The 16,025-nt window shown below is 32.1% G+C and overlaps 1 protein-coding gene across 2 annotated transcripts in view; it reads right to left on the bottom strand.

The window, feature by feature from the left end:
• LOC121373930 (transitional endoplasmic reticulum ATPase) overlaps window positions 1-8,152 on the bottom strand; it is a 31,136-nt gene extending 22,984 nt beyond the window's left edge. Inside the window, exons 1-5 of one of the 2 annotated variants that reach the window (XM_041500757.1) lie at window positions 8,022-8,152; window positions 6,018-6,120; window positions 5,152-5,324; window positions 4,457-4,537; window positions 3,613-3,805 (exon numbers count right to left, since the gene is read on the bottom strand). In XM_041500757.1, coding sequence (XP_041356691.1) covers window positions 3,613-3,805; window positions 4,457-4,537; window positions 5,152-5,324; window positions 6,018-6,120; window positions 8,022-8,038 — 567 coding nt within the window. In that variant the 5' untranslated portion in view covers window positions 8,039-8,152. Of the gene's footprint in view, window positions 1-3,612; window positions 3,806-4,456; window positions 4,538-5,151; window positions 5,325-6,017; window positions 6,121-7,380; window positions 7,407-8,021 lie in introns of those variants that run through there. The other variant, XM_041500758.1, reaches the window with a different exon arrangement.
• Window positions 8,153-16,025: the final 7,873 nt, after the last annotated feature.

Below are 16,025 nucleotides of genomic sequence, written 5' to 3'. Positions count from 1 at the left end.
ACAACTAGCGTGACAGTCGATTCCGGAAACGTCTGTGTGTCGCTTCGATGTTACGACTGAACACGTTGCACGAAATCTCGTATGTATAAACTGTTCACACAGAATGTTTACATTAGTATTTCAGTATTTAGCAGTTATTAATATGGTCATTGTTTTTTTTAGTTATATATATATTTTTTTAGCACTGGGTTTGTTGTGCGCTATGTAAAATTAGATCGTGCGTTACAGTCGCGACTAAGAAACCGGTACCGGAGATTTCTCTGTACGACTAACATGTGTAGTAGTTTGTTGCTTTATAAACTTGATTTAATTTTTTGTTGCCAAATCTTTTTCTAACTGAAATAAATAATATAATAAAGTATGTTATACATAATACTTCATATTACATAAAGTATAATGGCCTGTCTTTGGGATTTTACATTGCACGGTCGCAAACGGAAACCATTTATCATGGTATCCATGTTGCAACAGTCCACTGTACAAGCTATTTTCCCCAACCCAAACCTATTTGCTGTGATTATTTTAGTTAATGTGACTGGTCATTTAATTTTTTGTCAGAAATACATTACATTAATGTTATTATTATTTAAAAATGATAAAAAAAAATCACTTATATTGAAAAAAAATTCTAATTTTCATTAAGGTTGTAACAAAGAGACCAAATGTAATTGTTTCTTTGTTGCAACAGGATGCACTTAGGTTGTTTTGCACATTGAAGCTATATGTGGTCTTCTCTTCTTTTAAGTGTGTTTTTTTGTCCTACAGTTGATTAAAATAATGCTGTTGTTATATTCAATATAATGTTTGTTTATATTTTTTCAAATTTGGTTGCAGTGAGTTACAGTTGTAACATAGAAACTAATTAAAACTATTTTTATTTCATTTTTATTAAAACATTTTATTGATTGACAAGATTGTTTATTAATGTATTGTCATATTTATTTCTTTTTAATGTATTGAATAAAGTAGTCTTAAAACAATTAAGACCCTTTTTTTTTTTTTATATAAAAGTACTACAGTTGTAACATGGAAACTAAAAATATACATTATTTGATTCTGGATTTGGTTTTATTAAGTCACTTAATTTTATTGAATGGAAAGATGCATATATTTATTTAATGTAGTTTTAAAAAAAAGGTTAATTAAAATAAATTATTTTAAACCTCCCTATTAGAATTTTCTTTTACCGTTGTACATGGAAGCAAACAGAATTTGGATTGATTTGGGGGGGGGGGGGGTGGGGGGGGGGTGCATGTGTTTGTTTATTCACATAAATTTTTTTATCAGCAAGAATAATTTATTCAATATCATTTTAAAGATTTAGCAGTAAATATTATTTGTAATTCCCTTGTCATTTTTGTTTTACAAAAAATTAAAAAAATTTTGCTGTTCATATTCTTTTAGTTTGATTGTTTTTAGATTTATATAATTTTCAGATTCATTGATTTGTTTATTTATGATTTATTTGTTTTGCAGCATTTGTTTGTAAAGTTAGGTGATGTTATTTTAATATTTTTTTTACAGATCTAGATGTCACCTAGAAGATGCAGAAGACTTGCTCTAAAAAGACAGAGAAGTCCATCACCAGACCCTCCTCCACTACATAAAGAAAAGAAGAAGCTCTCTAATGCTGATCACGGTCACTTATGGGAATGGAAAACGGCAAAAGGAATATGTTGGAAAGGTATGATATACTTGTATTAGCCTCAAATCTTTGAAATAGATTTTTTAGAAATCATGTTAACATAAAAATTTAATTTTAACAATATTTTATTGGAAATATTACTATTATTGACATTTGTGTACATTATATTATTTTTTGCAGGTCTTGGATGTTGACAGTGATGGAAATGATATTCATGTACAATTCCTGCGATGTCGAGGAAGCTACTTCACCTGGCCAAATGTTGACGATATAGCTTGGGTCAACTTCAGTCAAGTGAAGAAAGTTCTTGGCCATCCCATAATCTCAATTCGAGACCAGTACATATTTGAATAGACTTGATTTGTAAATAAAAATATAAATGTTTGGTTAACAGAAATATGTTTGTTGTTTTATATTTGTTGGTTTTTATTTCACCATGTAACATATGTATCCTTAGCAAAACAAAATCTAGAATATTGATGGTTTCTATGTTGCAACTGTTATTATACATGTATCAAACATCATTAAATTTGAAAACAAAATAAATGAATGTAACAGTTTGCTTTACAAAAGTATGTTTGTTGTTTTATTTCATCATATAAACACATGTATCCTGTTTACCCTTCTTTAAAAACAAAATCTTGAACATCAAATATTTATGGTTTCCATGTTGCAACCGTAATAAAATTATTATAAAGGAACCTCCAAAACCAAAATAATACTCTTAACAACACAAATGGTTTAGAAGCTTGTTAAACAAATTAAATAAAGTAGATTAATTGCAAAATACTTTTGATTTAATGGGAATTTAACAGCTAAAATTGTATTTCCTTGTTTTGAATTTATTATTTTTTTGTCGCAACATACAATACACAAAATATTTGAAGTATTGTGTTAAATTTCTAAAGTTAAATCTATTTCTAATCATAACTGAGTCAATATTATGTAAAATTTGGAATGTTAAAGATTGTTTTTAAACATTTTAATATTATGTTTGGTTTCCATGTTGCAACTGTAATTTCGTTGGATGACATTACTTAATCACACACCATGCATAAACCAGTGAGTAGACTATCTTTTTTGTTGTTTTACATGCTGTCTATAGGCTTTATCTGTAACTGAGACACCAAGATATGTTTTTTCAACTACTACAAACAATATATACATATATATTTATTTATTTACTTTTTTTTTTTTTTAAGGATTACTATTGCCAATTGTCGAAAACCGTATTATTTTACTTTCGGATATTTTGTAATGTCTGCACATGTTCGATCGGTGACATGACAACAACTTCTTGTTATGGAAGTACACTTAAAACAAATTTCCTTAAAAATACGGGGAAAAAAAAGTAAGAATAAGTTTTATGTAGAATGAAATGTATTATTACTTAATTTGCACCTTGGAATCTTACTGAATGCAATGCAAATGCATCCCTAAACAGCAATAGGTGCACAACGGAATCCACACAACCAAACACGTCTGCTAGCACTGCCGACTGAGTAATGACTGCTCATTTCCGGATAGCCGCTTTCAGGTCACGTGACTGTTTTTGCGGGGAAAGCCGATTTGATGTTGTTGCCATTACGTTAGTAACGTCATAGTATGGTTTTCGATAATGTTTTTAAAATGACGTTTTCTTACCACCTGGTGCAATTCTTGATGGAACAGAGATAATATGTGAGTATGTACTTAATTTTTATACATTTTATTTCTAAACTGAACAAGGTAAACATTGATGTTGTTAAACTGATAGCCTGACATAACCGAGCATGTGCACCAGCCATTTTCCTCTTAGTTGTAAATGAGGATACTTTGTATTTGAAAAAAACTATGACTTTAATACATGTAGTCTACTGTGGTCTATGCATTCGCAATTTTGTTACAAAATAAATTTTATATTAATTTTTACAAATCCACTTAATAAACCTACTTAAGATTACACTGGCAAATAGTTGCAAACTGACCTCTCTTTTAACAGGCTCTCCTTCACAATGAATGACTGTGTCGGGTGCAACAATGCAGTATGGAGATGGATCAGTCTCGATTACTTTGAACTCAACAGCTCGCATGCCTCCTCGAACCAAGAATATATCGCCTTTTCTGATTGGTCTGTATGCTTCCATGAAGTAAGGTTTCAAATAAACCTCAAACAAGTTGCTGAAATAAAAAATATAATAACAAGGCATCAGAAACACTGAATATCACTTGCAATTTCATGATCACATTCATATTCTTTCTGAAAACTGGATGAGAAATAAAATTAGTAGAGCAATGATGTCGCAATTTTTATTTATAGTAATAGTGACCTTGATATTTTATGCAGAGGCAAAATGTGAACTTATTCAAGATATATCCTATATGTGAAGTTTCATGTGAGAAACGAAGTTAGCAGAACAGTGATGTCATAATTTCTATCTTTAGTATTAATGACCTTCACCTTTGATGCAGGGAGGCATTCAATCAACACACAAGTTCCATGAAAATCAGATGAGAAATGCAGTCGGTAGAGCAGTGCCACTGTGTTCAGGCAACAAGACAATATAGCCCTGTGACGACTCGTCTTGTGTTGTTTTAAAATTGAAAAAAAAAAATTATCAACCAATTTTCTTTTCTTTTCATAACTTTCCAAGAACCAACTTAAAATTTCATGACATTCCTGGTCTGGAAACTAACATTTACTTGACTTGTACGAAACCTGATTATCTAATGTCAGATTACCTGTTACAAAGTCAAATATTTCTCACTAATTTCACCATAAACAAACTATGATGATTACTGAACACAATGAATTAAAGAGGTTAATCTTACCCAGTGAGACCTTCAACAGTGTCATCGATTGGGAGAACGTGAATTCTTTTTCCATACTTAACATCTGGACAGGCTTGTATACTGTAAATAAAATGAAATTGTAAATTAAAACAGACATTTGTATACTAAAAATATCAGAAATTTTAACTAATTAAAATTGTTTTGTTTTTTAACTGAGAACAACTAAACAATAGATTGAGTTCTTATCTAACTATAAATATTAATAAAATAAATTATAATATAATTTGAATAGATTACTGAGTTTTTAGTTTATGATGCATACAGAATGGAACCGATGAACTAGCATGTAACTACATACTGTATAATGGTATAACTCATATAAAAACATTAACTTTTAAACTCATACCAACTTTTATAACCATATTTTTGCAAAACAAATCTATGAAAATAAGTTTCTTTACTAATGTTTATTATAATTATTGTATACATTAAAGCTAATTCCTAATACAGGGATAAAAACAAAACTGCTGGAACAGCCAAGATATGCAGTATCACCTGAAATAATTGATAAAGTAGTACACATGCATTTTGATCGAAATGTCAACAAACTTCTGTTTTTCACTGACAATAAAAAACCCAGATGTTTTGTGATGCCAATTCACTGATTCCCTTTCGTTGCAAATAAACTATAAAGTTAACTTTTCATAAAAATACACCAGAAAATGGAAACTTACCTCACTATATCACCCAAACGAACTCTCAGATTATTTCTAACACATCTGTTTATTCTGATTTTGTCATCAGTAACTGTGTCATCTGAAAGCACTATACACACTGTTTCTCTTCGTCTCTTTCCTTTTAAGAGAACTGTGTCACCTCTGAAAAGCTGGAGCTCGTCCATCTTTTTCTGCAAATTAAACAAGCATATACATACATGAACATCACCATAAAATTTTTTTATAGCTATTATTTAATATTTCTAAAACAAAGAAGGTTAGAAAGGTGTTTTTAAGCACCCCCACCCCAGGACATTACCCCATGCATACCGCGACGATGCAGTGTTAATTTAATTATGTCATAGACGTGACTGAGCACTGCGTGCCATTATTAGTATGACACCATGAAAAGGCTCAGCCTGTGATGTCATTCCAGCAGACACAAAAAAGTTTGAAAAAAGAAAAAGAAACACAAAACCTACTTTATGTAATCAACAAAACTAACCCATCAGAGATGTATTTAGGGTTTTTGCAATAAATAATAACAATGCGCTAAGAGATGTAGCAATTTGTGTTGGTTATGGCTATAGATTTCCACATTAATAATAGGACCTAATAGATCAATCACTGCAGTCAACCTAACATGTTTAAGTGATACTTTTCCCGACCAGTACACATACTGAAAAGGGTTCATGTATGGTTATTTTATGTTTTAAAAATGTGACCCACTGCCACCATAAAAAATTAATCAATTTGTTTTCATTTCAGATACAATCAAGAAAAATGTGTAAATTTATGTGAAGAGAGACATTTATCATTAAGTTACAACCTATACAGATCTATGTCAAATTATGTTTTGTTTTTTAAATAAAAATATTTACAACCTGTGACAGAGAAACCACTGAATTGTCTTCATTGATAGCTTCTTCGACAAGAAGTCTGTTTGGTCGATCTTTCTTCTTCAAGATTGCTGTGGCCAAATCATCACTGTAAAGTACAAAATTAAGTAAATAACAAAAAAAGTTTTTATTTATAATAATAATAATAATAAAAAAATAAAATAAATAATAACAATAAATTACTACTACTATTAAGTTTTTAAAAAATCACATCATCTTAAATTTAACAAGCATTCAGAATCCTGATAAAGCAAAACATGTCCCCTACCGGGCCCAACATTTTTTCTTAAAACTTAATCTGCAACAGTACATGATAAAGCTATATACAAAATTTCATCTCAATATCTACAGGCATTAGGTTGGTGGGTGAGTGCAAAAACTATTTTCCATATCTCCTAAGTTCAAGAGCCATAAGTCTGTGAAAAATTGTTAAAAAGGTTTTTGTTTTGTTTAATGACACCACTAGAGCACATTGATTTATTAATCATCGGCTATTAGATGTCAAACATTTGGTAATTTTTACATATAATATTAGAGAGGAAACCTGCTACTTTTTTGTTTTAGTAGAAAGGGATCATTTATATGCACGGGATCATTTATATGCACCATCCCACAAACAGGATAGCACATACCACAGCCGTTGATATACAATTGTCAAGAAAGTCAAACTTAATTCATAACAGAACATGATAAAGTATTCACAAAATTTCAGCTCAACATCTTGAGGAATTGCTAAGAAAAGTCGCGGAAAATAAATGTTCACATCTCCAAAGTTCAAAGGTCATAATTCTGTCAAAAATGGGTAAATCATCCTGAAAGTCAAAGATGATCTGTAATAGTAAATGATAAAGCTATGTAAACAAAATTTCAGCTGAATATCTTGAGGCATTGCAAACAGAAAGTCCAGAATAGTTTTCTTCAAATCTCCTAAATTCAAATGTCAATGCTTGTGATTGTATGTAGGTATGTTTTTATTTTTCACAATGTTAAACAAAATAAAAAGTTTAATTTAAAAAAAGGAGAAGAAAAAGGTACCATTTGTTAAATATATCATGTATAAAATTAGTTAGATATGTCATATTTATTGTGTATGATGCCAAAACAAGGGTGCAAATATTGAGTGTCGACCTTAGATTTAAAAATCATTTACACCAAAAATAGTACTAAGCACTGCATTTTAGTTTAAAAATAAAAATAATTTTTAAAATCTTATATATATTCTTAGCAAACATCCCCAAACAAAAACATTTGCAATGCATCTCATGACATTGTATAATTGTTGAATGTCCCCTTATTCAAGCTAAAGTTAAATTGACAACACTTTTACATAAGACTGGTCTTAGTGTACCTTTCATCCATTTTTCTATAATTTTGAATTTAAGATACACTGTCCCACCAAAGTAAAAATTACATAAGAAGCTAAGTCAAATCATTATTTGGTATTTATCTACTCATTTCATGATTCTGCAAAATTGAAGTCATAGACCTATCTTGGAACGACACGTTTTGATGACGTCATAGTTACAAATTTAGCAAATGGGGTTTCCTGATAGTTTCAATATCAAACGTAATTTACTAATCAACTTGTTCTATTTAATTGACAAAATTTTGCTATTTCATGACAATAAGCATAGTATTTGTCTTCATTATCAACAACTAATAAACATGGGAAAGCAGACGATATCAGACGGAACAAAGAAATGTTTCACATTGTACTTTTTAACAAAATAGTTCCGTCCCAATTAAAAATATAAATTTACAACATTCCTTAAACAACATCCATGTGAACTTTGGGTACATAAATAAAAAAATATTTTAAAACATTTATGTTTAACTGCCAAAGTGACAACGGCATGAAACTGAATCCGCAGTACTCGTGTGCATGACTAAGGCAAATTGAAACGCAACAACTGATGAATGACAGAACTTCTTTAAATAAATTATAGTCCAATTACTTAAAAGCAAACGTTGATAATAAAAAAGACATACTTAGCTGTATCGGTCATATTTAATTTGTAAACGAAACCCTTTCAACTGAAAGAACCAAGAAATGCTGCTCGTAGTTGTCAAATGGCGTCTTGGTTTAGTCTCGTTAAGTTGACAAGTCAGATCAAGTTGGACCACTACTAACAACCGAAAACAACTCAAAAGAGCCGAAAAGAAACCACAGATACCTAAACAATGAGCAAAAAAACTAAACAAAAATGTAACTTGTTAGAAACAACAGAGTATTGTATGTGATAGGCGACTTTGACAGAAGCTTAAATATTTTAATCCATTTATAATTTCCTTGCAGGGGTGTGTGCAGGGTTTCGGGGGTAGAATCCAATTCTCGCTCATAGCGAATTTTCTTATTTAAAAATATTATTATATGTTCCTTGAATATCCGCTTGCCACTGACTCCAGACTCCCAACAGACAAACAAACAATCCCTCAAACACTACACACACGACACACCAAGCTCATCTTTATTTAGTAGAGACTCAAATCAATTATGAAGAACATTACTGGTCAAGTACCAAATTGCAAATAATTATTTTATATGTGTATATGTGTGTGTGTGTGTGTGTGTAAGCGTACGGTATTCATTTGACACGTAATTGTGTAAAACATTATAAAACTTCATCTTTGTCCCTTCACTTTGAATTTTTCTTTTTACCTATAGTGTTGATAGTTATTTCTATCATTGTCATATTTATGATATTATGTTGTTTGTTAATGGATTTGATTTCATTTTGATTTGATATAAAGTTCTCCTACTCAGTTGGTAGACTTCTGAACTCACACTAAGGATTCGTGGTTCGAATCCTTTCAGTGGAGGTTGATTTATCTGTTACCTTCTGCTCCAGCACATGATTATACTTTTCCACAGTGACCCCTCCAAAATAAAGGTAGCCATAATTAAATATAATTGTTACAACCAAGGCGTACTTGTTATCAAACTGAACATATATATGTAAAATGTATTAAGCATGAATCTGCTTCTCTCTTTTTTTTATCACCAGCAGTGTTTAATTATTCTTTAATATTCTAGACATGGTAACCGTACCATCGTAACGGCAACCAATATTCGATGATTAAATTGTGCAATGAAATGTTAAATATTCCATGTCCGTGATGCTAAAAAAACGTTAGTATTCAGTCCGTGTACAAGTTCATGTTCGGTTTATAGAATGCATTGATAATCAAGATCGGAAATTCACGTGTCACAAATAATTAGTTTTAGATCATATTTTATTTTACTAAAAATACAATGAAAACAAAACCGTCATATTGAGAAAACACATTTAATGTTTCAACAGTAAAACATTTACATTTACAGGTATTATTAGCAATGATGTCACAAATTAACAGAAACACGTTTAGACTGGCTCACGTTACGTTTTTTCGAAACAGTAAGCGTAACGAGCCTTTATTACACAGAGTATTATTATTACCGAGACTAAAATGGCCGGTATTCGGGGTGAGTGACAGTCTTGTGATAAATAATAAGTGTAGCAATCAGACTTTTTACAGGATGAAATATTTATTCTGGTTTTTAATAAGTATTGCTTGTAACTGTCAAATGGGGAATAAACCTAAACCAAATAGTAATTTAATTCGGTATTTATATGCAGCTTTATCTAAATTTGGTATTTGGAATAAATTATTGGCCTATTTCATTATTTGGCAGGGTGACATTGATAGGGAGAAATTTTAAATTTTAATTTTTTTTAGTGATTAATTTGTTTTTGTTTAACAAGGTGAATTTAAGTTCTTGTAAATTTAATTATACCATCTGCGAAATCACATCACAGACATTTATCAAAACCCTTGCAGTTGTGTATCGTGAACCGGGCTACCTCATAAGTTGGTCTACCCCATAAGCTGGTCTATTTATATATGACTTGTTTTTAAGGAATATACATGTATATACGATTGAACCTTGACATCAAAATACTTTAGTAGAATTAACAAAACCTTCCCGAAAACAAAGGCTTTCCAGATGGTTCGTCCACCGGATGATTCATCCACTCACCTCGGATAATTCGTCCACTCGATGACTGCATTTTTTTCAAACATATTAATAGTTAATTCTTTGATATTGTAATTGTTTCTTAACATTATTTTGTGGTATACTATAACCAAAAAGTAAAATAGTTAGAATTCAACATTAATATCCAGTTTTTATTAACTGTTTCTATTCATTATCATGCGGACAATACTGGATCCAACTTGGTGAAACAAGCTTAAGCAGTAATGAGCCTGCATTGCTAATTACTTCACAATATCACAATAGAGGACACCTGTACACTTAATTGGTAAAGCAAACAGAAAAAAAACAAGTTGAAAGGGAAGGGCTAAAGATTATCTTTACTGAGCATATTGTACTAAAAACATCCTACGACATGTAGCGTGAAAGGTGTACATTATAGAAAGAAACAATAACCGAATAAATAGAAATGCCAAAGAATTATGTCTGCAGAGCATTGTTACAAAAACATCTACCAAATCTAATGCAATATAATTTATTTTCACCTTTGTAAATTTATGACACAGCAAAAAAAATATGGGGTAAAATATATCTAATAATTTATTTAGCCCCCATGTACATGTAGTACACATTATGTAGTCCGTGGATGAAATGTAGGCCTACTGGGGAAATAAAAACCCAGTGGATGAATCGTCCGGAACTGATTTTTTTGTAGTGGACGAATCGTCTCGAGTCCCTCAGTGGACGAATCATCCGTGGACGAATTGTTCAGTGGACGAATCGACTGAATCCCAAACAAAGTGCACAAATTAGGAAAATTCACATAGACATTCACAATATTTTTTTTACATAGGGAAATGTATACTTAACACAGTGCACAGTGTGCACTGTATTAAATGGAGTGTAATATTAAACAAACCTAAATAGACTAGTTTTACACTGCTGTCATTGTTAAAGTCTTGTCTGCTTCGCAGATTCATTGCATGTATGAGTTTTGGTGACGACACATGACAGGCATCACTCTTGAAAAACAATAGCCCGGTTTATGGGAACAGCTGAAGAATGTCAACATTAGACTACAGGGATAGAAGTTAACACTCGCCCCCTCGCCCCAGGCGAGTAGAAATCCCTGGGGGCGAGTACAATTTAAATGACGCTAGTCCCCCGGGCGAGTAATACTGGGCAGTTTGCTTGACCCAAACTGTAGATGTATTTCATCAAAATAAATTGCCATGACAGGTTGACAAAGTCAAAAGTATCAGTTTCGTTTGGTCTTGATAAATCCAGGTATTTACTGCAAACACAATCAGAACTTTCCTGTTTTTGTTTCCAAATTCCAAAAATGTCCGTAATATTCCAATTATAGATGAGGCATGTTCAGAAGGGAAATTGTGTTTTCTTTGTGTGTGTGTGTTGGTGTTTTGTATTTGTAATAAATACAGTCTTTAATTAAACGCATTATAATAGATCATGTTGGCATCGATTGATTTTAACTAGTTGCTTCCAAACGTCTCGAGTGGAGAGTTCCGAGTTTACCAGTGGACATCCGAGTATATTAGGACAGAATAAGATATTTCAGTAACAGTAAAGATAATTCCTGAGTTTTATGACTTAAATTAATTTAATATTATAATTGCTATTTGTTTTGTAAATACGCCACCCTTTGCTGCCGCCTTAGGGAGGGGGTAATTTAAAAAAACAAAAAAACATTTGCTGAATGATGACCAAGTTGGTGTAGTGTTATACTTGAACTCGACCTGTGAAAACACTTTGTTTTTGTACGTTACGCTTATTTTAGTTGCGGTGTATAGTTCCCATATATAGATTTGATCTTCTGAAACTGCTTCAATAATGAACGGGGGGTGGGGGCTAGTAATTTTCCTCAGCTACTAGTCCCCTGGGCCAGTGAAAATATTTCCTAATTTCTACCACTGGACTATGACATGCATTATTCACAACAGAAAATGGCATGGATATTAACATTTGTTGGTTGATTTTGACATAAAGTGAACAACATAAAACATTATTTCATCAAATTGATCGTTCATTACAAGGCATGAGTGCAGAAACCATTTCCCGTTAATAGGCTGGTTCCATTCAACTTATTGTCTTTTTTCTCGTTCCAACCAGTGCACCACAACTTGTCAAAAGCCTTGGTATGTGCTTTCCTGTCTGTGAAAAAGTGCTTATAATAGATGCCTTGCTGCTAATGAAAAATAGGTTTTCTCTGATATGACTGTCAGAATTACCAAATCCAACAGCTGATGATTAATTAATCAATATGCTCTAGTGGTGTTGTTAAACAAAACAAACTTGTTTTAGATACTAGGATAAAATTAATTCTGATAGCCTTCACTTTGAAAAACATTCACTTTCAAGGAAATGATGATCAGTGTCCACATTCATTTATTGCTAACAGTAAACATGAAACGTAACCACTATTTCACTCAGGTTACAAGTGCCCCTTAACAATGCCAACAGTAACTACTGAACACTCCCCAAAGTGGTCAGACTAAGTCCACAGCTAAAAATGGCAGGTGTGTGGCACAAATAGCCACAAGAGACAAGCATTTGTTGCGATTGGAGAGCCAAGAACTGGGATGTGCAGGTAGACAGCGAAAGAAGTAGAAAGATAGTAGTTGCCAGATAGGGAAGAAATGAGACAGAATTCAAAGGAGAGTAAGGAAAGGGGGAAGTGGGATTAAATAATAATAATAATAATAAAAAAATAATCCTGTATCATAACAGTTTACTTTTGTGTTTTATTTTTACTATGATTAATATTAGTTATGTGTCATCATTTGTCCATCATTTTGTACTGCATTCATATATTATTGTATTGAAATATGTAGGGAAAGGTCTAAATATGGGTTTCAACCAGTTGACCAATCCCACCACCATAAAAATGGAATAAATATTGTTTAAAACAGATATAGCTCTGGATTTGTCACTGCAGAATAAAAATGGTTTGCTATAAATCTTAAGGTGACACCAAAAATTATTAGCAGTTTGGTGAATTTGGTTAGAACACCTGTAGTCATATTCAAGTTTTAGTTGGCGAAACAAAATACATAATATAACATTGTATTTATAACAAAATTAAGACTTATAAAGAATGGTATTTATTTCATTTTCAAATTAGCTTTTAGGTGATTTAATGATATACAATGCCAAATTCAACTTGAAATTGCAATTTTAAAGTCTGGAGCTACTATATACCTATCTAAATATGTAATTGTAATGGGATACATACATTTTTATAGCAAAATTAATTATAACTATTTCTGTATGTTCCTGCATAAAAAAAACCAAGGACAAAGGATTAACCAAAAAGTTCTCAAGGTATTGAAAAAAATCCCACTCCCCCCCCCCCCAAAAAAAAAAAAAACCCTGCCACATCCTACATTTGAGTCTTATATACAGTTTCCAATTTAAGAGGAAAACGCTTGTACCACAGCCTTTAATGTATCAGTTGTGATGCAGTTGCCGGAGAAACCCACTGACTGTCCACTGAGGGCAGTCAACTCTACTAGGATACTTTCCTTAGACAAGATCTTTAACATTGAGATACATCCTGCTTCCACACACATTGAGAGGGTGGTGGATTGCCCAGTTAATTGAGATGAATCCTACAATGTGAAATTTGTTGACAAGCCCCTCCATCATTACATTTCAATGATGGACCAGGTGACCCTTCCCCTTAAAACTATTTACATACTTCTCTTTTCTAAAATATTTCCTGGGTCTGCCCTTGTATTTGCCTTACGAATAGTGCACGGCAAAATTAGCACAATATTTCAGTATTATTTTAAACTTATTTGTGTGCTTATATTCAGTTACTGTGCAAACACAATGTCCTGGGCTCACACCTTGGCTCTCTGGGCTGTCTGTCCAGGACAGTGGATTGATTGTTAGTGAGAGAGGTCGGTGTAGTGGCAGAAGTCTGATGGCTTAAAGGAGCAGACCCTAGTTTTAACCCGTAAAACATGGACACTTAAGTTTAGTTAATCTACAATTTGTCAAACCTGTAACACATTTGGATAACGTTACAACGGAGTGTGACGTTAAAACCGGGAAATATTCTTTAAAAAATAGACTAGAACTCTAATCAATAACCGCTACTTCTCAGACGCACGTGCGTTTTTAAAAATATGAAAAATGCATTTTCAGGTATTAGAAACAACAGGATAACCAGAAACACTTCGGTTCTACGAAAATGGATAATCTAAGCAATATAATATAAGTACTGTTTGATTTCAGTGATCATAAACGGCTCTTAATACTGAAAAATATGCTGTAGTGTTTAAAAGCTAGGGTCTTCCCCTTTAACCACTAAACAACTGAGACCGTTCCCAGGATGTCGTAAATTCAGTCTTTTATACATACACGTGGTGGTGTGAAGAAATTGAATCAATCACATGGTGAGGGGACGGGTACTGTACCAATCGCCTACATCTTTAAACTTTATTTAAACCAGCTATGCACAGGAAAAGGCCTCCCCCCATGTGATCGTTCTGAAACAGCTGTATGTTGACTTGATGGTGTAGCGACCCTCCCCAAACATTTTATAATCATGTCAAAATAATTAAATAGTTACTTAAATTCTCTTACATTTCTATTGTTTCTGTCTTGTTTTAATTATAAACACTAAATATATTTGTGAAGTTCACTGTAGTTGACACACAGACAACAATTGAGCCCTATATCTAATATTGTGCGCATTACACACGAACGCACGTGCCTTATCATTGGGGGGAAAAGAGAGAAGAAAAACAGTGTATAAACTAAATTTAAACAATATCTAAATATGCTAAGGAGAAGGAATACTTTATAAGTATTTATGTTCTGATCATAATTTGGATTAGGCCTATATTATGATAAATTTCATTGTTTTGTTCGACTTTTAATTCTTGCATACCTAAATTTATCGTTCTTGAACACATTGATGTCAAAGAGTCTCTTAACGGTTTTATGCCTATACAATATATTTTTTTCTAGAGTTTGTATTTCCTATATAGTTAAATATTTACAGTTACCACCCCGACCCCTAAATAACTAGATTAAGGCATTACTTGCGTGTGTATCTTAAATTTGTTTGCCTATTTATACATGTTGGCCAATGTCACACCATTTGACTGAAATAAATATGTTTAAACCCTGAATATATACAAATTATATATACATGTATATGGATTTGATTTGAAACACTGAAAAATTATCTTTATGTTAGTATAGTGTAGTGTAGTATAGTATAGTAAAAACGTTTCGGCTTTTATTTTTAAATGAGTATACATTATAAATGTATCTAAAGTACCACACGTCAAGTTTTTGTCGATCTACGGCAAAGGAAATTTAACATTCGCAGTGATTTTACATGACTTGAAATGTACGCATGAGTATGTATTTCTTTACTACTTTAGTAGCTGACGCCAGTTACAATAAGCCACCCAAACCCCCATCTCGTGACCTCGTAGCCACTATTTAGTTGTATAACAAAACTTTGTTAGCAAGAGAAATACGAGTAGGTAGCCGACTGACTGACTGACTGACTGACTGACTGTTAAAGACATCCCAGCACAAAAAACCGCAAAGAAGTACGGTACTTTTAAAATTGTTAAATTTACAGTATATGCCAATCTGATTAAAATTAGCTCCACTATTACATGTGGATCTAACACCAGCCAGTTGGAGCTCATGTCCACAAATCAACATGTTTAAAATAAATAATTTGTAATGTAAAACTGAAGACTGATTTAGTTTTTTTTTTTTTTTTTTATAAATAAATAAATAATTTTTAATGTACGTATTGGTATGGTTCGCTGTACTGCGGCCATTAAAATAGACTCGCCCTATATTTTTAGAATTTGTATGCTCCCAAATAACGTTATAAAAGGCGAAGTGTGACTGGTCAATAAAACGAGCTACTCTCGATTCACTAATATCAAAACCTATATTAGCTCGGCCATTTACCTTTCGACCGACCGTTCAAAATTGCGCCAAATTCCCTCAATCAAAATTGC

Source organism: Gigantopelta aegis, chromosome 6 (assembly GCF_016097555.1).
Source record: "Gigantopelta aegis isolate Gae_Host chromosome 6, Gae_host_genome, whole genome shotgun sequence".
NCBI classification, from domain to species: Eukaryota; Metazoa; Mollusca; class Gastropoda; order Neomphalida; family Peltospiridae; genus Gigantopelta; species Gigantopelta aegis.
The sequence above is the reverse complement of the archived record's forward strand: the minus strand, read 5'-3'. Positions and strand labels throughout refer to the sequence as shown.